Here is a 25,196-nt window from a genome sequence, read left to right as displayed (position 1 = left end):
TGTGTTTTTTTTTTTTCTTTGCTTGTTTGTTTGTTTGTTTGTTTGTTTGTTTTAAATCCTCAAACATTTAGACCAGCGGTCCTCAACCTTTTTTGCGCCACAGACCCTTTTATGTCTGACAATATTTTCACGGACTGGTCTTTAAGGTGTCACGGATAAATACAACAAAATAAAAAAATAAATAAAAAAAGGATTTCTTCATAACACACGGGAAAAGAGCCAGGGAAACAGAGTTAACGATAAAACCCCTTAAAACCATGAATTTCATACCCGGTACCAAACGCCTCACGGACTGGTGGTTGGGGACCACTGATTTAGAACAGTCCAAATTCGAGGGCCTTTCCTCATGTAGATAACAAACTGCAATTCAGTAATAGGGGCATTTTGTCTGCCCAAGAAAAAGAAGCTTGCCTTATATGTGACATTAGCAACTCCTTACAAATCTATTATAACAAATTAATTTTTTATTAAAAAATAAATAAATCAGCATTAAATCATCTTTATCAGAGGACTGAAATTCAAACAAACAAAAATATTTTACACAGTCAAAAACTGCTGTGATTGTACCACCTTCAAATACAGTAATGTAAAGTTCGTCTGTCTGTACCTTAAGATTTAAATAATGACCATTGGCTAAAACTTGCTGTATTCCTGATGCAGCCCTCCCCATTTCTCCAGGCCTGGGATCCAGTGCTAAGAGTATATGTGCACACTTCTTAAGTATTTACCTTTTGCAAGTTAAAAAACTCTGCATTTTATATGTATTTGATCTCAATCTGAAATATACAGGCAGACATTTCAGTCTTCACCTGCTTTCAACTAAATCAGTGGTTTCCAAACTCTTTTTGCTAGGCCCCCCTTTGTTTTACAAGAAAAATGTTCTCACTGTAACTTTACTGTATAAAGAGCTAACATCTCCAAAATGTCAGGAGTAGTTCTGACATTCTAAAAATCAAGAATGTGGGATACTGTTTGTCCGTGATTTAAACAGCCCAGCATGTGCACCCAATGAAGGGGAAACCAATGCTGCAGGGGAGACCAAAGGGAAGACATGCTTCACCATATTTTCTAGTCTTTGGCTTGGAATGAAGTTGGTTTGGAAACATAATCAGCTATGCTTAATCTCCTGCTTTGCGTTTTTGTAGGCGCCCCGTGCTAGCAGTGTCCAAGCGTTTTGTCCCCCCCCCCCCCCCCCTTTCATACCGTGCCCCCCCTGCCATGGCTCTGCCCCCCCCCCCCCTGGGGGGCGGGCCCCACACTGTGGCAAGGTCTGAACTAAATGATATATCCGTAAACATATTTATTTGGATACTTTAACATGGGGACCAGCTCACTGTTAAGAGCCACTAGTGGACACTAGAGGGACTGCAGGTTTTGGTGTTTTGTCTGCAGCCACCCCATCAAAAAACCGTAGAAACGCCCCTGAATGATGGATGTGACTGGAGAAGACATGAAAAGCAGACAGGTCCGCTTTGAATGCGTTTTTTAATGCAGATTTGTGATATTTCCGCAGTGCTTTTGTACTCAGCTGCCGGTAAAGGTGTCAGGGGAGGTCATGTGGAGATTCAGTACCGCTGCAGGGGAACCGGAGGAGTCGTGACTTGCAGCCCGGTGCGGTGTCTCTTTAAGCGCAGGGCGGTGAGCAGATTTCCGATCGTGCACGAAGCGGATTACAGTCCCTGACATCAGTCCTCCTCATCCTCCTCCTCTTCCTCCTGTTCCTGCTGCTCAGCTGATCCGGAGGATTCCCTCTGCGGGGACACTCAGCACAGCCCCGCCTGTATGCTCGCCTCCGCTCGCCTCCATCATGGACTTCAACGTGAAAAAACTGGCTTCTGATGCGGGGGTCTTCTTCACCCGGGCAGTGCAGGTAAGACCGGACCTCCCTCCAGCTGCAGGCGGTGATGTGTGGACCGATTTACTGCTAGGCTCTCACTGCATCCCGTTGGGCCTGGAGCTCGATGAAAGCAGCTGAAGCCTTGCGTTTTCTTCGTGAGGTCTGTGGGTATAACGGAGTGTATTTGTGTGGCGTGTTTTCCATGCAGACCGAGCGGCCCGCTGCGTGTAAGCCGATAAAGGTTTGTCTAGCCTCGATCCATTATTGATGGCTGTGATCGGGTGCATCACCCATGTGACTCCAGCAGACTCTGTCCTGCTCCCCTCCAACTCCCCAACATAGAGATTCATTCATTTATCTGGCTCACCAGCAGTAAACAGCATTAAATCCTTCACTCTCGAGAACTTGTACACCAAACCTCATTCGAAAAATTGGAAATTCATTGATAAAGTCTGTGCTACGAGTCAGGTAATGAGCAGAACAATACTGGATCTTTAGGCTTCAGTAAGAAATTCGGCAGCCATATGATACACTTTTTATTAAAAGCTTAAAAAGGTCTCCCATCTCACTCAACAAAGAAAGAGAAGACATCAAAACTGTATTTAAAACGTTATAATCAGGATACATTGAATTGTTACAGTAAGAAGCAAATATAAGATTAAAGTAAAAAAAAAAAATGAGGGCACTTCAAAGAGTCAAGTTTTTAAGCCCTGTTTCAAACTAACTCACCATATTTTCAGGATGTTTGTTCCACAGCTGGAGAGCATGAAAACTGAAAGCTACTTCACTTTGTTTAGTTCCCATTTGTCGCAAGTAAATTCACATGCATCTATACCCAAGTTCATTTAGTGCTGCGTAGACTAAGAGCTGGGTTCTTGGGATCCCCTTTGGGCATTAGTGGGTGAGTTGCAGTTGTCTGTCACCTGTAAAGACAATAGTCTACAGTGCAGGAGGTCAAACTGACTTTCATTAAAGGCTGAAGTCGGTTTGGGATCACATCAAGGGCCACATAAAAACAGGGTCTTCTGTATAATATTGTTGAACATTGTGGATAGAATTTAATCTGCATAAAAGCCTCAATGACGCAACAAAAATTCAACAAGTTGCCTCATTGTTTCTGAGCAAGTCGAGCACAACAGCTGCTTATTTTCACTGTTTCTGTTAAAATCCTGAACATGGATCCACGTCACACCAACTGCAGAGTTGGTGTGACGTGGAGCTGGAGGTTGTCCAAGTGCATTGTGGGAAAACACAGGAAACCAATGAAGGCAGGAAGCGGGATAAAAAACAAATAAAAAACAGCTCTGCACAACACCAGAAAACCATTAACTGTTTCTGTATTTTACATGTCTACACGTGTCATATATGACTCACGGACTGGGAGTGAAAGGGTTCCTGCACACTGACTTGAAAAGTCTGACCAACCATTAGTGAGACACTAAGAGAGAGAGGGAGAGAAAGAGACTCAGTCGTTGTTCTGTGTCTCTTTGTGGTTGGTGCTGCCAGGGCCGGCCCGTGGCATAGGCCGTATAGGCAAATGCTAAGGGCGCCGTCCATCAGGGGGCGCCACGCCAGTGCCACAAATGTTGAAAAAAAAAAAAAAAAGTTGGTACTATTATTTCTAAATACAAAAAATAATCCCACGTTAATTAAAATGCAAAGTAAAGCTTATTTAATAGAAATATTATTTGTTACAACATTACACTACACTGCTGATGTAGGGGGGCGCCACCTAAAATCTTGCCTAGGGCGCCAGATTGGTTAGGGCCGTTTCTGGGTGCTGCGTCTGGGTGCAGATTTTGACACAATGCAACTACAGTACTGGATGTTGTGTTTTAGTGGTGCCAGTGACCAAGCAAAAAACTTAATAAGCAAATTTAAAGACCGTTAGATTAAATTTTGTATTTGGATAAACACTCAAATTTATCCCAGTTTGACTCTTCAAGATTCAAGATTCAAAAGCTTTATTGTCAATACAGCAGTATACACAGTATACAGAAATTCTGTTTCATCCCAAGCCACCCATGGTGCATAAAAGATATAACTCCAAGAGATATAAAACTAGAAATTGCAAAGTGCTGAGTTAATGTATTTTGCATAGTCCTTAAATTGCTCTGCTGTAAAGGATGGGAACGGTTAATTAAATACCCACAAATTAATTAAAACTTGGTGGACCTACGGCTTTTACAGTCCCTAAGGCCCTAAGTAGAGTCCAGTAATCCAGCCCTGAATAAGAGACTGTCCATCGTAGAGCTCCTGAATACCTGCCAGTACTTTTGCCTTTTAAAGAACCGATCTGGCCCATGAAGCTGCTGTCAGTCAGAGCTTCTCCCTGCTGCTTGGTGACAGTGACGGTGAATTCCTCAGCCTGCCTCTGAAGTCCAGCTGGCCGCCGTCGCTGTATGTCAGTCAGATTTGAATGAAAGAAATCATCTGACAGCCCGGCCTGATACCACAGATGGTGATCTTTGGCCTCAGTTATTAGAGAGCAGAACTGGGCCTTCTCATCTTTGATTGCATAAGACATGCTTCAAAGTTCCAGTTAGTGAGAATAAAAACTTATGTGTAAGTTAGAAACTGAGGTTTAAGATAATTTGTCTGGGTCTTAAAATATGATGGGTTCGTTCTGATTATTATAGAATTGCGATCATAAAGATCGAGTAAACGGTGGATGAAGAGCATGAGGACAACTTTAAAAATTAAGATATTTTCACATTGGTTTGTAAAACCTTTGAGATTTTCTGTAATTTCTGTATAAATAAAAACTAAAATGCCATGTGATCCTTTTTTTTTTTTTTTAATGAACATCCTTTTGAAGTAGATGAAGAGAACCTTTGGACTTAGTCAAGGATTACCTTTTAATCTTGGGAATGCCAACCGAACAGTGACAAACTCTATTGATTTGGTGGTTTGTTGGTAGATAATTCATTCTGTTAAGTAAGTAATTCAATCTGTGACTTGTTGATTATGTCGCACTTCTTCTAATATGATCACAGATTAAGCATTATTAGAGATTTTACGATATGTACGCTGTGTTCACTGCATCATTCCATGTTTGGCACTGATCACCACCTGCACTCATGTATATATCATGTATATATCTATCTACTTAGCACTTTTAATTCTTATTCTTATTTTTATTTTCATGTCTATTTAAGCGTAATTTATGACAGTATGTTTGCACTGAAGCACCGCAGCAATTTCCTAATGTTGTAAACCTGCTCAACATTTGGCAATAAAACCCTTTCTGATTCTGATTCTGATATAGTATTCCATAGAAATCTAGGCAATAACTGTTGAGATGTTCACTCAAAGCTCCAAACATCAGCCCCATGCAGTCCCTCTCCACCTACGTGGGCCCGTGGCCCAAACGAGAATGGATTCCACCAAAAAAACAATTGGTGCCAGCAAAGTTGGAATGATGTTGAAGTGGCTATTGGACCCCTACAAAGCTTTTGGCAGATGCAGATCAGAATATTCCCCATGAAGTTACCCCAACTTCTGTAAAAATGCTATGTGATGATCAACTCTCAAAACTGTCAAAATATCAGCTGGTTTTCATAATCCAAACCGGCACTAGAACTGTGTGGTGATGGGCAGTGGATGACCTGGTTTAGATTCATACAGTCGTTGTTCTTCTAGAGCTTGTTTGCCTGTTATCAGTGTCATCTACCTGTGGCTTTTCACTCTTAGTTCACAGAAGAGAAGCTTGGCCAGGCTGAGAAGACTGAGTTGGATCCACACTTGGAGAACCTGATCACTCGTGCCGACTCCACCAAGAATTGGACTGAAAAGATCTTAAAACAAACAGAGGTGCTACTGCAGCCCAATCCAAGTAAGTTCTATACATCGCGGAAGTTCCCCTACATATACAGGGAGTGCAGAATTATTAGGCAAAAGAGTATTTTGTCCACATCATCCTCTTCATGCATGTTGTCTTACTCCAAGCTGTATAGGATCGAAAGCCTACTACCAATTAAGCATATTAGGTGATGTGCATCTCTGTAATGAGAAGGGGTGTGGTCTAATGACATCAACACCCTATATCAGGTGTGCATAATTATAAGGCAACGTCCTTTCCTTTGGCAAAATGGGTCAAAAGAAGGACTTGACAGGCTCAGAAAAGTCAAAAATAGTGAGATATCTTGCAGAGGGATGCAGCAGTCTCAAAATTGCAAAGCTTCTGCAGCGTGATCATCGAACAATCAAGCGTTTCATTCAAAATAGTCAACAGGGTCGCAAGAAGCGTGTGGAAAAACCAAGGCGCAAAATAACTGCCCATGAACTGAGAAAAGTGAAGCGTGCAGCTGCCAAGATGCCACTTGCCACCAGTTTGGCCATATTTCAGAGCTGCAACATCACTGGAGTGCCCAAAAGCACAAGGTGTGCAATACTCAGAGACATGGCCAAGGTAAGAAAGGCTGAAAGACGACCACCACTGAACAAGACACACAAGCTGAAACGTCAAGACTGGGCCAAGAAATATCTCAAGACTGGTTTTTCTAAGGTTTTATGGACTGATGAAATGAGAGTGAGTCTTGATGGGCCAGATGGATGGGCCCGTGGCTGGATTGGTAAAGGGCAGAGAGCTCCAGTCCGACTCAGACGCCAGCAAGGTGGAGGTGGAGTACTGGTTTGGGCTGGTATCATCAAAGATGAGCTTGTGGGGCCTTTTCGGGTTGAGGATGGAGTCAAGCTCAACTCCCAGTCCTACTGCCAGTTTCTGGAAGACACCTTCTTCAAGCAGTGGTACAGGAAGAAGTCTGCATCCTTCAAGAAAAACATGATTTTCATGCAGGACAATGCTCCATCACACGCGTCCAAGTACTCCACAGCGTGGCTGGCAAGAAAGGGTATAAAAGAAGAAAAACTAATGACATGGCCTCCTTGTTCACCTGGTCTGAACCCCATTGAGAACCTGTGGTCCATCATCAAATGTGAGATTTACAAGGAGGGAAAAGAGTACACCTCTCTGAACAGTGTCTGGGAGGCTGTGGTTGCTGCTGCACGCAATGTTGATGGTGAACAGATCAAAACACTGACAGAATCCATGGATGGCAGGCTTTTGAGTGTCCTTGCAAAGAAAGGTGGCTATATTGGTCGCTGATTTGTTTTTGTTTTGTTTTTGAATGTCAGAAATGTATATTTGTGAATGTGGAGATGTTATATTGGTTTCACTGGTAAAAATCAATAATTCAAATGGGTATATATTTGTTTTTTGTTAAGTTTCCTAATAATTATGCACAGTAATAGTTACCTGCACACACAGATATCCCCCTAAAATAGCTAAAACTAAAAACTACTTCCAAAAACATTCAGCTTTGATATTAATGAGTTTTTTTGGGTTCATTGAGAACATGGTTGTTGTTCAATAATAAAATGATTCCTCAAAAATACAACTTTCCTAATAATTCTGCACTCCCTGTATAAAGTCGCATCTTCAACTCTGCGCACGGGGTTTAAAGAAGATGTAGTTCTTAAACTTGTTGACAAAAGATCTGTTCATACGTGTTTTGCTAATTGTTGCTCAGTAACATTAAGCTTTGAAACTAAAAGTTAAGGTTTCTACTAAAGAAATTTCCCTGGGAAGCAGAAACCGGTTGAGCTCTATCATTTCCACCAGAAGTTCCCGAATTCCAGCGATAGATTATTTCCCCCTTTCCCCTTTTGTTGAACTGTATATGTAATAAGTCTTTGCTCAGGAGCTAGTATTTTCTGAAGATTGACAACCTTCCCGTGTTAACAACTAATGCTAAGTGGTCATGTATAAAAGCTTTTTAATCTTGCAATTTTTTAATGCTCTACATTTCTGAGAAACCACTACTAAAAGCAGGATTTGTTTTTAGTGTGTGACAGTAATTGAAAATAATTAGCCAGGGGGATTTTGTGTTTGGACTAACAAGAAAGTCGAAGCTTCTGAGGTTGTTAGGTCAGAATTTGAGACAATTTCCCAAATTAATTTTAGTTTAATCAGTTTAACTTGCTGGAGGAACCTTTACCCTGGGGAAGGTTCCTGGACGTTAGTTCCTGGGTGTTTTGGGAACTTTCTCTGGAAATGTGCCTTTTAGAAGCTTCTATAGTTAAACGTGAACATGATTGGGTTTTTGGGAGTAATGCCTAACCTTTGACCTGTGTATTTTGTACCCTCCATGCTTCAGTTGACCACACTGGTAAGTCTTGGCCTTGTTTCCCAGAGTGCTTTGTGTAAAAAGCCTCCTCAGCATTGTGATGTGACTACAGATTATACATACATAGCTGTGGTCAAAAGTTTCCATAAACTCATCATGGGCAGGAATGTCAAAGTAATCTTGGGCTTGAGAGGTGGTGTAGTGGCATAAGGTTGGAAAGCCTCACATTTACTCCTCCAAACACACATATTGTCATTGTGGCCAAATAGCGGTGTTCATTTTAGAGCAGGGGCTTCGTTGTGGGTTGGTACCCTCTCAATCCAAGGTGGTGTAAAGCTCTAGATAGTTTATTAAAAGCCCAAAATTACTCTGGTTTTTCATGCACATAAACTTCTGACGACATCTGTAGTCTAGCACATACCACAGACCTACAGTACGGCCCCACATTTTAAGCTTCAGGCACCGTCTGCTGTGCTGTTTAAGGTCTGAACTGGAGCTTGTAGATACAAACAGGTGTTGAATTACTAATGACCTTCTATTCAGGAAGACAGCTGCCAACTTTTGATGGGATACAGCCATTGATACCTTCGTGAGGCCTGGTTGATTCAAATACCATACTCGGGTACAATTGTATGTACTTGTATTTTTATTTCCCATCACACATTATACCAATCAGACCCATCAGATGGTTTGAAGTCATCCTGGAAACTATTTGGAGAAGGGCTGGTTCTTTGATATAATGATTAGCAGGCGATTGAACCATCTGTCTGTCACTGCTTTTCATGGGCCACTTCAACCAATCATGTCACGACAGATATGATGCCACCCACAACATTTATCTGCTGTTATATGCTGTCGTTAAAAACAGGTTGAAGTCTAGATTACAGATCCATTTGTGATCCAGCTGCCATGGAAAGCAAAGGCTATACTTTCATTAGCTGAACGGAACATTTGGCTGCAGCTTTGATCTTGCTGCCAATATTTAATGATCAAAGACGCCGATCCACTCCTACCCCTGGATAGCCCTGTTGGTGGGATTGGTCAGTTGCAATTCTGGTCCCAGAGAAACATAAATGTGATACCATAGGAAGACCACTTATGTGGCAATGTCAGATAAAATATCAGATAGAAGATTATGACACTAGTGGGTTCCCACTAAAAAACGCTTCAAGAGCTGTACACGCCCACCACCGACCCCAACCACCTCCTGCCAGCTCTGATGCAGCTTGAATTATTAATAACCAAGGTTACATCTGTGCATAAGTGAATGTTTTTCAGAACCGCCAACATGTCTGCACTTACTGAAGATTAACTGAAGATTAAGCATCTGCAGTGAACTGGTGTTTACACATAGCGTATCAGAGGAATTTGGAGGAATGTTTCCCCATTTAAAAAAAACTTATTTTAGAAGCAAAGATAACCTTTGGTATTAAGAGTAAACTATGGATAAATTCAAGACAAAAATGACAGCAAATTACCTTTTGTTAAACTCTCTTTGTTCAGAGAGATTAATAACACCTTTCGTACAATTGGACTCTTAAATGTAGGATAATAAACAGTGTGGGATATTCCTTTTAATGTGTTGGTCACAGTTGTCTTTTTATCACCTTGTATCCAGGTGCTCGGATCGAGGAGTTCATCTATGACAAGCTGGACAAGAAGCTTCCCTCCAGGACGACCAACGCGGAGCTGCTGGGTCAGTACATGCTGGACGCCGCCATCGAATTCGGTTCAGACACGCCATACGGTGAGTGGACCTGCAGCTGAAACTGACACTGCTGCAGCTAATGACTCATGAAGCTCTAAATGCTCCTCTGAAGCAGCTCTCTTTCTGTTAGCAGTTAAAGAGCACACCATTTTACAACATTTTCGAGAAAACAAAAAAAAAATGTGGATGTGGATGCTGCTTAAACAGCTAAAACACACTTTAGTCCAAATTGTATTTAAAAACCGATTTGATTGTTTTGTCTCCATCAAACCTGTGGTTTGAACCTGAGTGTGCTGCTGTGCTGTTGTAACTGTAGGCAAGACCCTGATCACAGTAGCGGAATACCAGAAGAGGCTCGGAGGAGCCGAGCGCGAGTTCCTCCACACTTCAGCCGTCACTTTCCTCTCACCTCTGCGCAACTTCCTGGAGGGAGACTGGAGGACCATATCAGTGAGTGTGTAGTATGAAAATATGGTAGTATATGTAAATACGGACGTGCTGATACAAAATAGGAATGAAGTCTTTGCAGCTGTAAGCATCCTTATTACATCCTTTAGGAAAGCAAAAGAGAAAGTGCCGTCCCAGAATTCACAGCATCATTAAAAACAACAGTGATGTGTCGGTCGCGAATGAAACTGCTCTTAGAGCCGGCTCTTTGAAGTGAATGACGCGAGCCGTGGGTTGTTTGTTTTTTTTTTCTTTCTCTCACCCTCTCTCTCGCACTTTTTTCCGCTTCACTCTGCACGCGAGCCTTGTGCTTACGCTGGGCAGAGGGGGGAGGGGCAGTAGTTACACTCACAGTAGCACAGGAACAGAGCGGGAGGGAGAGAGAGAGAGAGAAAGAGAGCCAGGGACAACAACGTCACATTAGAAAGGTATAGTAATCATCCACAACTATATTCAGTTGCAGATGATAAAGGATTCAGAAAGTTTATTCATGCAGGTCCATATGACAGAGAATATGCATCTTCTTTTTATTTTCATATTATAATTTATATTTAATTGTGTTGTGGTTTGCAGTGTTTTGTGTTGTTTCAGTTTAAATTTGTAAAAGGAAAAAGCTGAAAATTTAAATAGTTAAAAGTTGAAATGTGAATAGTTGGTTTTTGTATTATATGATTTATTTATTACATTTTATGTGGAGTGAATAAATAAAAGTATATTTACGGTGGCCCCTACAGACAAAACACATACAAAACACAACAGAAGTGCTCCAGGATGCTGGGCGCAGTGTTGAGCTTTTGTTACCTGGTGGCTACACAAGCCAGGAAGTACCAACGACCGGATTTGGTGTGTGGTAGTAACATGTAAATGAACATTTTTTTATTCTATTTTTTGTATATATATGAGTGCTTGTGTATAAATACACAAACCATACACATATGCTTTCAATTGTGTTATTTAAGTGATCTAGGTAGCTCTGTTTAGGAAGTTCAGTTAACTCTAGGAATGTGTTTTGGAGTTTGCGTGTGCCTTGTCTCTAGGGGCCACCGTATATATTTATATATAAATAAAACCACGTTTTTTTAGATTAGTAATTCCTTTTGTGCATAATTTCATATTGTTGTTAATAATAAATTAATGAAAGCAACAAAATAACCTGAAGAGCCGGTTGGGAGTCGAAAGAGCCGGCTCTCTAAAAAGAGCCGGAAATCCCATCACTAAAAAACAAACAGTCAACATGGCTGTGTGGTGAATATCATGAAAATGTTCATTAATAGTGTGTTTTTCATTTAATGCCATAACCTGCTGATATGTTTGAACCTTTAAAACCGCAGCTGAACTCTGACCTTTACACAGCTGCAATAACAGATGAGTAGGTTTCAGTGACAGCGTTGGCATGCATGATGATCTCAAGCATACCTGAAGTGAGAATTTGGACAAAGTTAAACTACTGACAAAGTTTAACTTGTAATTTGCACTTATTGGAAATCTCAGCAAGTCTCAAAATGTTAAAAATCGCAGTAATATCATATTGTGATTTGTGATAATATCGTATCGTATTGAGAGCAGTCAGGCTCTCTGAGCAGCAAACCTCTCCTTTCCTCTGTCCTGACCAGTTCTTCTTCACATTTTTCCCTAACCTCATGACTTTTTCCACAAAAAAAGAGTGACTGGGAAAGGGAAAGTGGGAAAGGAAAGCAATACATAGGAAAAAGTGCTTACCAAAATAAAGCGGGAAGCTGAAAGAAAGAAGAAAATGTTCCTAACGCAAAGATAAAGAAGGGAAAGAATATCAGTAAAAATAAAATGGTGATCAAAACACAAATCCTGAACTCAGAGTCAGAGTGATGTACTCGCTGCTGGAGGTCTTCAGGGTGATGATGTGTTGCACAGGTTTGCTGCAGGTTTGATCCTCGCGGTTGTTCCTGAATGAATCATTTTTCTTCCTCGTGCAGAAAGAGAGGCGGCTGCTGGAGAATCGCCGGCTGGATCTGGACATCTGTAAGGCACGCCTGAAAAAAGCCAAGCTGGCAGAAGCCAAAGCGGCGGTGAGATCAAATTTCAACAGTTCTTCTTCTACCCTAAGATCAGAAACCATCAGAGCACAGCCAGACTCAGACAGCTTTAAGTGAAGTCAGTCAGGTGCTCATTTTGTTCTTGTTTTGGTCACATGTTCAGAGTGCATGTGTGCAGATTCACCTCTGACATGTTGGAGAGCTTACTGGCTGGCTGCGCTGCTTGTCGCATGTTTGTCAGATTCATGAAGGAAAAGTTCCTAACGCTTCTTTATGCACCAACTCTGCATGGAAATATTACAAACAGTCTTTTGGTTTAGTCTTTAAAAACTCCAACAGATGCAGTGGACGCCTCGTTAGCAGACGGGTTGATGGCTGCTCTGTTAACACTCGTAGAGCAGCAGATGTCTCAGCCATGACCGGATTATCAGAACTAAAGTCCAGTTCAGTGATCACTGGGAGCCTTCAGAGTTCATCTGTTCACCATCGCATTGATTTTAAAGTGATTTAATCTAACACAGCTACCTCAGATTATCCTATGCATGCAGGAATGTAAGAAAACAAACACGGTAAACCTGATATTAGTTGATGCTGGTGAGCTATCTCAGACGCCTGTGGTACCAACAACTCTGAATCAGGAACAGCAGGGGGCGCCCGTGTCACAAAACAAAACATCAGTACCGGTTTACTCCGATCAAATGAGCCCTTCAGTAGTAGATTTATGACAGGGATTAATAATCTTTTACATCACAAGAGACATTTTATGGGGATTTTTGATCCTCAAAAATCTTAATGGGGCCACAAAACATATTTAAGCTTAAAAATGGAAGGTCCAATCAATCCAATCAATGTCATTGATGTTAGTAATTCAGATATTTTAACACAAGATACTTTAAGTTCAATTTTATTTCTACAGCATATTTAAAAGCAACAAAGTTGATGGAAGTTCTTTACAAGTTAGTTTAAAACAAACAAGAAAAGACCATAGACCAATAAATAAATATTATAAAGTAAGTCGTGAAAACAAACAATAAATTTAACTTACAACAAGCTAAAAAAAAGACACTACAAGATAAAAAAGAAAAAGCCAGATGGGACTCAACGTGAAACTTAATTTAAAGCAAAGGTAAACGAAGTGAGTTTGAAGACAGGATTTAAAAGAATCTCCAGCACAAATATGGAGTTTCAGGTTATTCCAGAGTCTCAGGGCTTCAACTCGAGACCTCAGCAGTCAGAGGAACTTTAGCTGCTTTAAATCTAGAAACCTGAACAGAGGTAGAGTCGGTGTAAACCTGCTAAAACCGCAGTGATGTGATCATGTTTCTAACACCTGTTAAAAGATGAGCAGCAGTATTTTGGACAAACTACAGATGAGTTTTCAAGACACACCTGTAGAGAATTACAGGCATGAATGAGGTTTTTCATGGAGGACGATAGGATTTCTAAAATTATAGAAGCTGAAAAACTTCTATTTCCAATAAAACACAAAATTTTTAAAGTGGAAGAAAAATCTACCAGCATGATCAGACCTTCCTCTGTTTGTGAAAAAAAAAATCAAATCAAAAGTGTCCTTTTAGTAAACTTTAAAAAATAAAACCACACAGCAGCTTTAAAAGGAGATAAATTATTCACTGTGACGTCTCTTTGGGGTCAGCAGGAGTCACAGGTTAAACGCTGTGGATGCTTCCAGCTTCAGGCTCAATGATCCGCTCTCGTTGTGGTTGCTTTGTGCTTCCTGCTAACATGTTTTTCTTTGTCTGCTCACGGTTTGTAACTGCATGACAACCTGTGTTTGTTTCCTCCTCCTTGCTCTCCTTTGCTGTAGGCTACACCTGATTTTCAGGAGACTCGGCCTCGAAATTATGTTCTTTCTGCCAGTGCATCAGCGGTAAGAGAAACGAGCAGCACCGCAGAGCTCATGGCTCACATGACAATCAAGAAACTGCATTTTTAACATGTCATATGCAAACAACTCCATAAGAAGCTAACAGCAGCATCTTTAAGTCTGACTGGCAGCTGAAGCTGTTAACACAGGCTTGTTTAACAACCGGGTTTCCATTTACCATCAACCTGTTTATGTATTTTCTTTGGTTTTACTTATTATCAAAAATTTAGTTTTTCTTTCTTTTTATATTAAAATATACTAATTTCATGGCAATCACAAATGAACAAAGTGAACCGGAAGTGAGGACAGTGGGGGAAAAACAGCCGTATGATTTTTCTAAAAAAAAAAACCCAAAATGCAACAATTTCTGCATATGTTGGAAATATATGAAAATGGATTTTTAATTGTATTTTTATTTATTTTCTTTTTGAGAAAGCAACCTCACTAGTCAAATAAACAAAAATAGCCTGAGGTGAGGAAAGTGAGCCGTCATTAAAAAAACAGCCATTCTGTCACATTAAATATGAATTTATAATTAATGACTCATCAGGTTACACAAAGGTTACATTGACAAACAGAAAAAAGCCAAATGAAATCAATTGTATCCATAATGTAGGTGCAGAAACGTAAAAGTCTGATTTACTCTCTTAGTTTTAAATTATAATTATTATCATTATTGTTATTAATGATAATGATAATAACAACAATGAAACAAGCCTTGTTCTGATGGAGGTTTCTTCCTATTAAAAGGGAGTTTTTCCTTCCCACTCTCGCCAAAGTGTTGCTCATGGTGGGTGATCTGATTGTTGGGGTTTCTCCGTATTAATGTGTCTTTAATTTACAGTGTAAAGAACGTCAAGGCCGCTGTTATTGTGGTGAAATAAAACGGAAATGAACTATCACTCCCCTGATACTAGTACTGCTACTGTTATTAGTGCTGCTACTGCTTCTGCTACCAGTCTTGCTATCAATATGATTTCAGCTACTGTAAAATAGAATTTCCCAATAATGGGCAGAAATACTATTTATTATTCTTTTTTATTATTATTATTTATGTATTCTTTTTTTTTTTTGCTTGCTTGAGAAAAGGAAACCCAATAAGCTAAAGGTTTTGTGTTTCACTGCTTCAGTTTTTTTTAATGGTTCTCAGATGTATTAAAAAACTGTTCAAATCAAAATGTAGTTTTGCCACAGCTGTATTAGCGAACACTGCAGGCTGCTGCTGTCACTAACAAGTTGCTGCTTAAATGAAAATTAAATAAACAGAAAAGGGGAAAAAAATCTAATTTCATTACCAGGATCTCAGATTTTTAATCTGAGCAGCATTTTTCTGCAAATCGCACTCAAAAAGTTTTTTTTTTTTTTTTAGACTGAAACGCACACGTGACAGCTTTTTAACCCAGTGAGATCCTGACCTGTTGTTTTTAGAGGACAACACAAGAGTTTATTTCTTTACTTCTGCTGGAACGTTTATAATTTCAAAGAAAGCTCAGGGATGAACAATAGGAAGGTATAAAAATGAAAACACAACACAGCATGTAATCTAAACCTGGCCGTGTCTTCTCAGAAGAAAAGCTGTTTACAGAAGTCTGTGAGCACAGATGAGGAACACAAAGATCTGAAAGTGAGATTTGTTTTATCTCAGCTGAACCCATCAGGGCTCTGGAGTTTACACTTCACTGGCTCCTTTATTTTGTGCTAACACCTAGAAAATAAAAAGTTGTCAGATTGCAGATTTCACAGCATGAGTGATCTTTCAGGGCTGTGTTTTGAATGTTTAGTCAAGCATGTCGTGTTAGCCATGAGATAACCGTGTTTGTGCATGACGTGTTACAGATGACACAAGCATGTTTGAGCATGGTTATTATTGTTTAGTTTTGGCTCTGATGCTTTTTAAATGAGGCCTTGTTGAAGTTTATTGTATGTCCATGTGAAATAAAACAAAAACGGCAGCTTCAGCTCAAACAGAAACACCGCTCAGCAGAACCTGGAAGAAGCATGGACTTTTATTTTGAAAAATCACTGTAATTCATTGGAGTCATAAGTTCTTAATTATTTTTATGATCAAATCACATTCCCTGATAAATACAGTCCTTGGGATCCTTGTCACTTTATATTCAACTATCTTGTATTTGTAACCTGCCTGATTTTTATGGCTTCACTTACGATCGTGGCTCAAGAGTTGGGAGTTCGCCTTGTAATCGGAAGGTTGCCGGTTCGAGCCCCGGCTTGGACAGTCTTGGTTGTTGTGTCCTTGGGCAAGACACTTCACCCGTTGCCTACTGGTGGTGGTCAGAGGGCCCGGTGGCGCCAGTGTCCGGCAGCCTCGCCTCTGTCAGTGCGCCCCAGGGTGGCTGTGGCTACAATGTAGCTTGCCATCACCAGTGGGTGGATGACTGGATATGTAAAGCGCTTTGGGTCCTTAGGGACTAGTGAAGCGCTATACAAATACAGGCCATTTACCATTTATTTTACCATAAAATTAAAATATCCTTAAAGAGCCTCTGTGCAAAGCCTCAGTTCATGCTCAGTCTGAAACAAGCCTTTTTAGCTCCTCCCCCTTTCAGAGGGCTTTCTTCTGATTTAAGCAGAAGTGGTTGGAGCTTCAAATACCTGGTTTAGAGTCGACTGAAACCTGAGGTTATACCTTCATGTTGTTATTTATTGGCCGTGTTTAATATTAGTGCTGGAAATGTATGTGACAGGAAATAATCTGTTATGTTATTTCAGACAGTTACAGTGTTTATGCAGCGTATGATTTTTTATTTATTTTTGATTTTTTGACCCCCTCTGTGGTTTCATTAAACCAGCTGCAGAGCGGCTGGGAGAGCTGGGACGTGGAGCCCGACCCGGTCGTGTCAGAGCAGAGGAAGGTTGGACACGTGGAGAGACTAGAAGTCCCGTGTTTGTTTAGTAGTTTGGGTAGAAAAGACATGTTTTTTAGGGTGTTTCATGGTTATTTCCCCCCCTGTTTAGAATTCAAAGTTGTTTTGTTCCCTCCCTTTGTTATTTTTAGAGCGCACAGAACACAGAGATAAACTAGGCATCGGTTAGGACACTCTCAGAAGATCAGATTTTAGGAAATTCACTGATTACTTTAGCAGATTGAATCAGCAAACTAGACCAAAGAGATGTCACACAGTTTCCACTGGAGACTTTTCTGGTAAATTTGGGAAATAAATTAACTTTATAAAAATCTGTGAAGCTGGAGAAATGCAATAAATTGTATTCTTTGTGTGACACAAGATAGGAAGGACCGTACCTTTTATTCACAAAAAGAGCCTCAAGGTTACCGTTTCATTCATCCCAAATGGACAGGGGAATTTTTTATTTTAATGTTAATAACATTATAACAGACATGCAGTGTTTTAAAAAAAAAAATATCATAGCCTCTTTAAATTTTTCACATTCAGACCAACACGTTGTTCAAAATGTTTTACAAATAAAAATCTGTGTGGCCTGCGTATGTATTCAGGCCCCTTTACTCTAACAGCCCTAAATAAAAGAGGTCGTCTAATAAATAAACAGAGTCCAGAGTATGTCCTTTAATCTCAGTCTAAATACAGAACACGGTTCTGTGACAGCCTCAGAGGAACATTAGAGAACAAACTGCATCGTGAAGACCAAAGAACTCACAATTTTTCACATAAACTAGTATAAACCTGCACACAGGGATACACATCTACATTTAGGATGGTTAAACATGAAGTATCTGTCCATAAAGTCTTTTCAAAGCGAAAGATGCTCCCTCCCTGCTACAATACTGCATGTTTACCACCGGGGGGCGCAGCTCCACACTAGTTCCTCCAGTCTTCAGCATCTGCAGAATGCAGAGTAAAGGTCGTGTGAAGTTCAGCAGCAGCTGCAAGAGGCGCGTCATCGCTGTGTTTACAGTGCATTTGAGGTCATGCTTTCCCTTTACTCAGCATCTCCTGTAACTCAGGTTCACTCAATGAAATGATGCGTTTGAGTCTTAATTATAAACATTAGCACAGTTTATATCGCATGCTGTCGTCATAGCCCGGGAAGAAGGGCATGAATTTGGGATCATTTCACAGGGAGACCAGATCCCAACGAACCAAAAAGTGTTTGTAAAGCAAAGTGTGTAAAGGTCGTTAATGCAGGGTTTGGCATTACTAACACAAACAAAAAACTGCTTTTATTTGATTTAAATGTTTCATTTCTGTAGTGGAATTGTTCAGCAGCGGGGTTTCCCCTGTGATTTCTGCTTTCAATGCAAACAACAAAAAGCAATTTGTTGTTTCTCATTTGGAAGGTGACTCACACGATTTTATCCTTTCCCTTTGTAATCCATCTCACTTCTCCCACAGCACAGGATAACCCCACCCACCAGTCTTATTTACAAACGGAGATTCCTGCCTTGGCATCTTTTTATAGCTCTGTGTGCTGGATGATGAAACTTGAGCATTATTTTCCAACATGGGAACATTTAAAACCTGCAAAAATCCTCAGAGTCCTACTGCGTCTCGCTAAGTAACTGAAATAAATTTTTGTTTTGGTATGTAATGCAATGTAATGCAGGCTCGACCCCAAGTAAAAGATGGGATGTTCTGAGAAGATAGAAGTTAAAGTTAAGTGGGCTAAATAAACTTAATTAAAGTATACTTTTCTTCCATAGTTTGTGCCTAAAAATTGCCAATAAAAATTACTTTAAATCCACCTTAAATCTACCCTGATGGCTGCTTTCCCCCTTCCCTGTGTGAAACTAAAGCCCTAATGTAGATTTAGTTGTGTCTTTGTGTGTGACTTTTTCTTTCTTTCTGTCCTTGCCACACTCGTCTCAGCTGCTCAGTGAGGAAGTGGACAAAGTGAGTACCGTCACCAGCAGGAAGCGCTCTCTAGATTTAAAGCATGACTCGTGTTGTCAGCTTCCTTCCTTCCTCTCGTCTTGTTTTCCAGGCAGAACACGAGCTTCGCGTAGCCCAGACGGAGTTCGATCGCCAGGCTGAGGTCACCAGGCTGCTGCTTGAAGGCATCAGCAGCACACATGTGAGTCACCGCAGGCCAGTCACCCCACTGGGCTCCTGTTAAAGGCCTGGCGGTGTAAATCACTTCAATGTTTTTGTCAAAATATTGCAGATGAACACATGGGAACCAAATCATGTTATTCTCACGGTGATCTTAAATTGGTTTTAAATAAGCTTGAAATGAAATGCATGAAGGCAGACAGCTTTTAGGTGCCAGATAAAGCTTTGTTGATGTTTACACATGTTTACACATCAACGAAGCTGGCAGGCTTTAGAAAACTTTTGAACTGTCTGGATTTTTATCCAGTCGATGGTGCTGAGAAACTTTTATGTGAGCCCACCCTTCAGGCGGAGAGGTTTGTGTGGGAGTTTGGGAGCATTTCAGTGGCCTGACGTCATCTTTGTGTCTGTGTGTTTATATTGTAATATATGTGTTTATTTTTAATAAAAGTACACACACACACACACACACACACACACACACACACACACACACACACACACACTTGTTTTCATATCTTGGTGTGGACATCTAATTGACATAATGCTTTCTCTAGCCACTTACCCTAACCCTTAGCATAAACCTGATCATAAACTAACTGTAACCCTGAAACTAAAACCACATTTTGAGCCTCAAAAATGCCTTCAAATTCGTGCGGACGGGCATTTTGTCCCCACAAGTATTGTGGCATGCCAATTTTCACAAAGACTTCTAAACCAGTACACACACATACACACCCTCTCACTAACACAAACACACTCACACCTCATTGTTTCCAGACGACCAGCTTGTAGATATGTCTCAGTATTACAGTATGAGTGGAAACATACGAAACACATCGGTGGTAACAATGTTTCAGTATCATCACAGCTTCATCTCTCAGGTGTGCGACACTCATTAAGCATAATTTAAAATGCCGGCTGACTGCTCGATAAGACACTCACTGAAAAAAAAGCTGTTGCACAGTTAACGTCTACGGGTTCACCGCTGTTTTGCACAGACGACAGGGAAACACAAGCGATATTTTTCCCAGCATGCCCTTCCAACATAACCATTTTCCTTTTGAACCATTACCAGTTTATGCAGTATACATTTTCCTTATAATCAAAAGTTAAAAAAAAAAAAAAGAGCCGTGACTAAAACACACAGGGGGACTCTTTTAATGTGTCTATCCTACTGTAATGCTGTGAATCTAAGCATCCTGTGGAATATTATCAGGCCGCCATGATTAAAGCATTTTTGTGCCTTTAATCATGGCACAAAGCTGGGCAGTAAATGGTGACTGTACAGCTTTGATTCTACTGTTTGACTGTCAGTGGTCATTTCTAGAGCTAAATATTTCAGTCCCATCTTCATCCATGAGTGGGAAAACTGGCTGTAAAAGGTGCATGATGATTTATAAAATCTTTGGTGTCCTTCACCCCTGTTGAGTAAATCATCTCCTTTCTTTTCCCACCAGCTCAACCACCTGCGCTGTTTGCAGGACTTCGCTGAAGCTCAGGCCACATACTACGCTCAGTGTCATCACTACATGCAGGACCTTCAGCGGGAGCTCAACAGGTCGGCATTTATTTGCAGAGACTGCTAGGACTCCCACTGACCGTAATATTTCTTGAATCAGAAACATTTTTACCTTTTCTTGAATTGTTTAAGTTATGGGGAAAGATCAGAGTTAGTCACATCATAAAATACTGAAAATGACCACATAGTCTGGGTCTGGTTATGTGCAGCTGGGAGTTGGTGCAGTCTCTCAAGGACCCATGATGGCTTTGTTTCCAATAATTAACTCGGATCCAATGTCTGACTTATCAGTAAGGCCTTCAACTAAGCAATCACAATGATCAATAGTTCATGACTATGATTTTCTCTGTGTTATTGGAGGGTTTTGACCTTACAATATAAATCACCTCTAAAGGGGAGGATATAGTCACAGAGGTTTTCACACCATCTACAAGCAGAAAACAGGTACACAGTCACTCTGCCTTAAACACTGAGATTTCTCCTGGGTACCTGAATAATGTTAGCAATAAAAAAACATCCAGAGAAACATCCAGACTCAAAGAGATACCCAAAACTAGTCCAGTCCTTACTGACCTCAGGGTCATCCAAAATGCTGCTACTTACAGGAACTAAAGATATTAGTAGAAAGGGATGGTCCCCAAACTCTTCCCACAAAGCTGGGAGCATGAACTTCTCCAAGATATCTTGGTGTGCTGAAGCATCATGAATTCCTTTCACTGAAACTAACCAACTCCTGAAAAACAACCCTCCACCATAATCCAACAAACTTTACACTTGGCACAGTAAAGTCAGACAAGTACTGTTCTCCTCTCAAACGCCAAACCCTGACTTGCCCATCGGATTGCCAGATGGAGACGTGTGATTCATCACTCCCAGTGTTGGGAAGGTTACTTTTAAAATGTATTCCATTACAGAATACAGAATACATGCCCCAGAATGTATTCTGTAACGTATTCCGTTACGTTACTCAATGACAGTAACATATTCTGAATACTTTGGATTACTTAATATATTATCATGCTTTTTACAACAACGTGAATGTACTATTGCTGTGTGATTTATTACTGTTACTGAAGGTCCGCGACTCTGAACTGTAGTAAAGGGACCTCTGACTAAAACGGCGGGGTCCCTGTCGGCTCGTAGCCGAAAAATAGCTTAACTTTGTTGTGTGGGTCAACTTTTCTTGCGAGAGACAGAGAGAGGCGTTGAAAGACTGCTCCAACGGAACTTATTGTTTTCGGAGGAAAACACGAACACGGTGTACAGTCGAGTCTTAATAGCTTACTTACAACTGGGCTCGTCAGGCACTCTTCTTGGCTGAAGTGGTTATTATTATATTTACATGCTTCCAGCTCCCGTTTTTCCTCGATGACAACTCGTACCTTTCCACTCCCCTTTTTCTCCCTCCTCGCACTCACAGACACATAACGTGTATGGCAGTCCATTCTCCCTGCAACACGGACTACACTGCCCATGATGCTACATTCTTTAGAGCTATGCTTGTAGCGTTCTGCCTGTTAGCTTAGCACAACAACAACAACAACGAAAAGGCGCTCTCTCACCCAGGAAACACACAGTCGCAGAGAGAGAGCGTCGCCCTGTAACCATGGCAACCGTAACGCTGCCGCCTGGAACAAAGAGCGTAGCTGTCAAACAAAACCCAAACAGTCCTAACCCGCGACAAAATGAAACAGGAAAGTACCGCAGTGTAATCCATTTATTTCAACAAAGTAACTGTATTCTGAATACCACCTTTTTAAACGGTAACTGTAACGGAATACAGTTACACATATTTTGTATTTTAAATACGTAACGGCGGTACATGTATTACGTTACTCCCCAACACTGATCACTCCAGAGAACACATCTGCACACAGAACAGTGAACACTTTGGTAATGGAAGGGTTGGATACAGCTGGTCACCATGGAAACCAATTCAATAAAGTTCTCTATGCACTGCCCTGGAGCTAATTAGTGATGGGATTTCTAGCTCTTTTTAGAGAACCGTCTGTTTCGGCTCCGAACTGACTCTTCAGGTTGTTTTGTTGCTTTAATTAATTTATTATTAACAATAATCTTTAATTATTTACAAAAGGAATTACTAATGTAAAAAAAAGAAGTGGTTTTATTTATATATGTTTATATATAAATATATGCGGTGGCCAATAGCGATTTTCCTTACTGAGGAATTGGCAACACTGGCTCTAAGAGCCATTTCGTTCGCGACCGACACATCACTAGAGCTAATCTGAGGGGCACATGAAGCTTGGACGTGCACTCTATGTGCCTCAGCACCCATTGACCCCACTTTGAGTTTACATGGCCTACCACTTCATGGCAGAGTTGCTGTCATTTCCACTTTGTTATAATACCACTAACAGCTGACTGTGGAATATTTAGTATTCAGGAAATTTCAAAGCTGGACTTGTTGCACTGGTGAGCTCCTATCATAGTACCACGCTGGAATTCACTGAGCTTCTGTGAGCGACCCATTCATTGACAAATGTTTGTAGAAGCAGTCTACATGCCTTGATGCTTGATTCTATACACCTGTGGACATGGAAGTGATTGAAACACCTGAACGCAATCATTTGGATGACTGAGTAAAAACCTTTGGCAATACAGTGTAGCTTAAAGACCTCAAAATAGCTACTATTTAAACTAAGCACTTTACTCTTCACCTACTTGTAGTAACTTGAGCTAACCTGCATCATCCTTTAGTAATGTCACTCTTTGCCTGTTCAGTCTAATGTCAAAAAGAGTCAAAAGTGGTCCAAATTATTTCCACTGCAGTGAAATGACTTTGGCTGATGTCTCGGGTGTTGGAATAAAATCCTGGCATCCATGGCTACGTCCACACGTACACGGGTATTTTTGAAAACGGAGATTTTCCGTTTTCGTTTTAAAAAATAATCCCGTCCACACGTAAAGGCAGAAATGAAGAAAAACGCTGCTATGAACATGCCAAAGCAACAGGTGGCGATATATTCCTAACCTGTAGAAATGTTGACCAATCAGAAGTCTAGAAGCCTTGGTGGGAAAAAGTAAACAAAGCTGGGGCATAGAAGCAGAACAGAGTCGTATGTGTGGAGGGACAGTAACTGTGTGTATATGTAAGCATTTAAACACTGCAGAGAGTAGAATTAACAGTAACAGTATTGTAGAAATTCATTTCACCGAAACAATAACGTGGCGCACAGTGTGACGTCAAAAAAGGCGCACACCTTTGACGCTGCGTTTTCTCCATTTTTCTAGTCCACACATAAATGCAAAAACTGAGTTTTCAAAAATATCCACCCTGGCCGGAGTTTTTAAAAATCTCCGTTTTCAGTGACCAAAAACGCCGTTTACGTGTGGACGAAAGGTGCAAACGCATAGAAAAATCTGCATTTTCAAAAATACCCGGGTACGTGTGGATGTAGCCCATGACAGGGAGGCTGATTTATGAAGCTGGACCCGTCATTGGCCAGAATCTGGAGGCGTTTGTGTCAGTAAAGGTCAGAGGTCACTGAACACTGCTCTCCGTTTGTTCCCACTGATGTGAAAATGTAAATAAAAGAGCCATGCAGTGTTTTGGAAATCATTAAATGCCAGTATCTGATTAAAAATAAGAGATCATCAAATGACATTAAAATGGAGTGTTTACGTTTGTAAAACGTTTTGAAATGTGCCATACTGAGCCAAAAAAACAGAAAGACGTTCCCTCAAGACCAAGTTGGAAAGACTTGATTCATAGTAATCTTGAGATCTGGTTCAAATCTGAAAACTAATACTTGTTGGTTTCAGTATTCAGACAGCATGTGGACTCAATCATATCAGAAACCAGGATGGTGTCAAAACATGTACACGAGGTCCAGACACTGAGCTGCCGTCTTTTTCGTAACCTCCGGTAACATAGTTTAAACTGGAAAAAACTTTTTTTGATGTTGTCTTGTTATGCTTGTTTACATCATCATCAGTGATGCTCGCATTAATGCTGACCCTGGTCTATGAATTTTAGAGCTCATGCCAAACCATGTAAACAAAACTGCTGCTTTCACTGGACCCCACGTTCATTTAAGCCATAGGTGTCAAACTCTGGCCTGCGGGCCATATTTGGCCCGCAGCCTAATTACATTTGGCCATACCAAATTATTATTAGAGCTGGCCTACTGGTATTATACAGATAATATATATATTGTTTAGTATTAAGCTTTGCTTGTTCCATATTCAGTTTTTCAGCAAAACTTGTTTGAGTCCATAAGAAGAGATTCATTCTTAAATCTGGAGGAAGATTTTTTTTTACAATAAATATTAATGTTAGCCCGCGACCTTGTTCCAGTTTTGAATTTTGGCCCACTGTGTATTTGAGTTTGACACCCCTGATTTAAGCCATCGTGGGGAAAGTTGTAACTGTGGGGGGGTTACATCTCTTGGCCGGCTTGGGAACACTTCAGTCTCCTCAGAGGAGCTGGAGGATGGAAGATATGAGGAGATTTTGGGGGAATGGCCATCAGCAAAATGTGGTTTTAACATTTTGTACGTATTTCAGCTGCATGACTCCACATCAGGACAGCCCAGCTTCTAAACAGGCCTGCCAGTAATTCTGAAGCAGTGGATCCTGGGGTCGTGTATGAGGTTATGAAGTGAGAGATGAAAGCTTTTTGCTTATAAAACTGTTGCTAAAAGT

The 25,196-nt window shown here is 40.7% G+C and overlaps 1 protein-coding gene across 8 annotated transcripts in view; it reads left to right on the top strand.

Moving 5' to 3' along the window:
• The first annotated feature begins 1,648 nt into the window (after positions 1 to 1,648).
• sh3glb2b (SH3-domain GRB2-like endophilin B2b) overlaps positions 1,649 to 25,196 on the top strand; it is a 60,562-nt gene continuing 37,014 nt past the window's right edge. For 2 of the 8 annotated variants that reach the window (XM_026174587.1, XM_026174593.1), the window contains exons 1-11: positions 1,734 to 1,870; positions 5,531 to 5,672; positions 7,996 to 8,007; positions 9,584 to 9,712; positions 9,990 to 10,123; positions 12,073 to 12,165; positions 13,958 to 14,020; positions 16,828 to 16,890; positions 18,823 to 18,846; positions 18,938 to 19,027; positions 20,466 to 20,566. In XM_026174587.1, the coding sequence (XP_026030372.1) occupies positions 1,808 to 1,870; positions 5,531 to 5,672; positions 7,996 to 8,007; positions 9,584 to 9,712; positions 9,990 to 10,123; positions 12,073 to 12,165; positions 13,958 to 14,020; positions 16,828 to 16,890; positions 18,823 to 18,846; positions 18,938 to 19,027; positions 20,466 to 20,566 (914 nt within the window). In that variant the 5' untranslated portion in view covers positions 1,734 to 1,807. Of the gene's footprint in view, positions 1,871 to 5,530; positions 5,673 to 7,995; positions 8,008 to 9,583; positions 9,713 to 9,989; positions 10,124 to 12,072; positions 12,166 to 13,957; positions 14,021 to 16,827; positions 16,891 to 18,822; positions 18,847 to 18,937; positions 19,028 to 20,465; positions 20,567 to 25,196 lie in introns of all 8 variants that reach the window. The other 6 variants (XM_026174594.1, XM_026174588.1, XM_026174589.1 and 3 more) reach the window with 6 other exon arrangements.

The sequence above is a fragment of the Astatotilapia calliptera genome, chromosome 7, assembly GCF_900246225.1.
Source record: "Astatotilapia calliptera chromosome 7, fAstCal1.2, whole genome shotgun sequence".
NCBI lineage: Eukaryota > Metazoa > Chordata > Actinopteri > Cichliformes > Cichlidae > Astatotilapia > Astatotilapia calliptera.
Note: the sequence above shows the minus strand (reverse complement) of the source record. Positions and strands in the feature narration are given on the sequence as shown.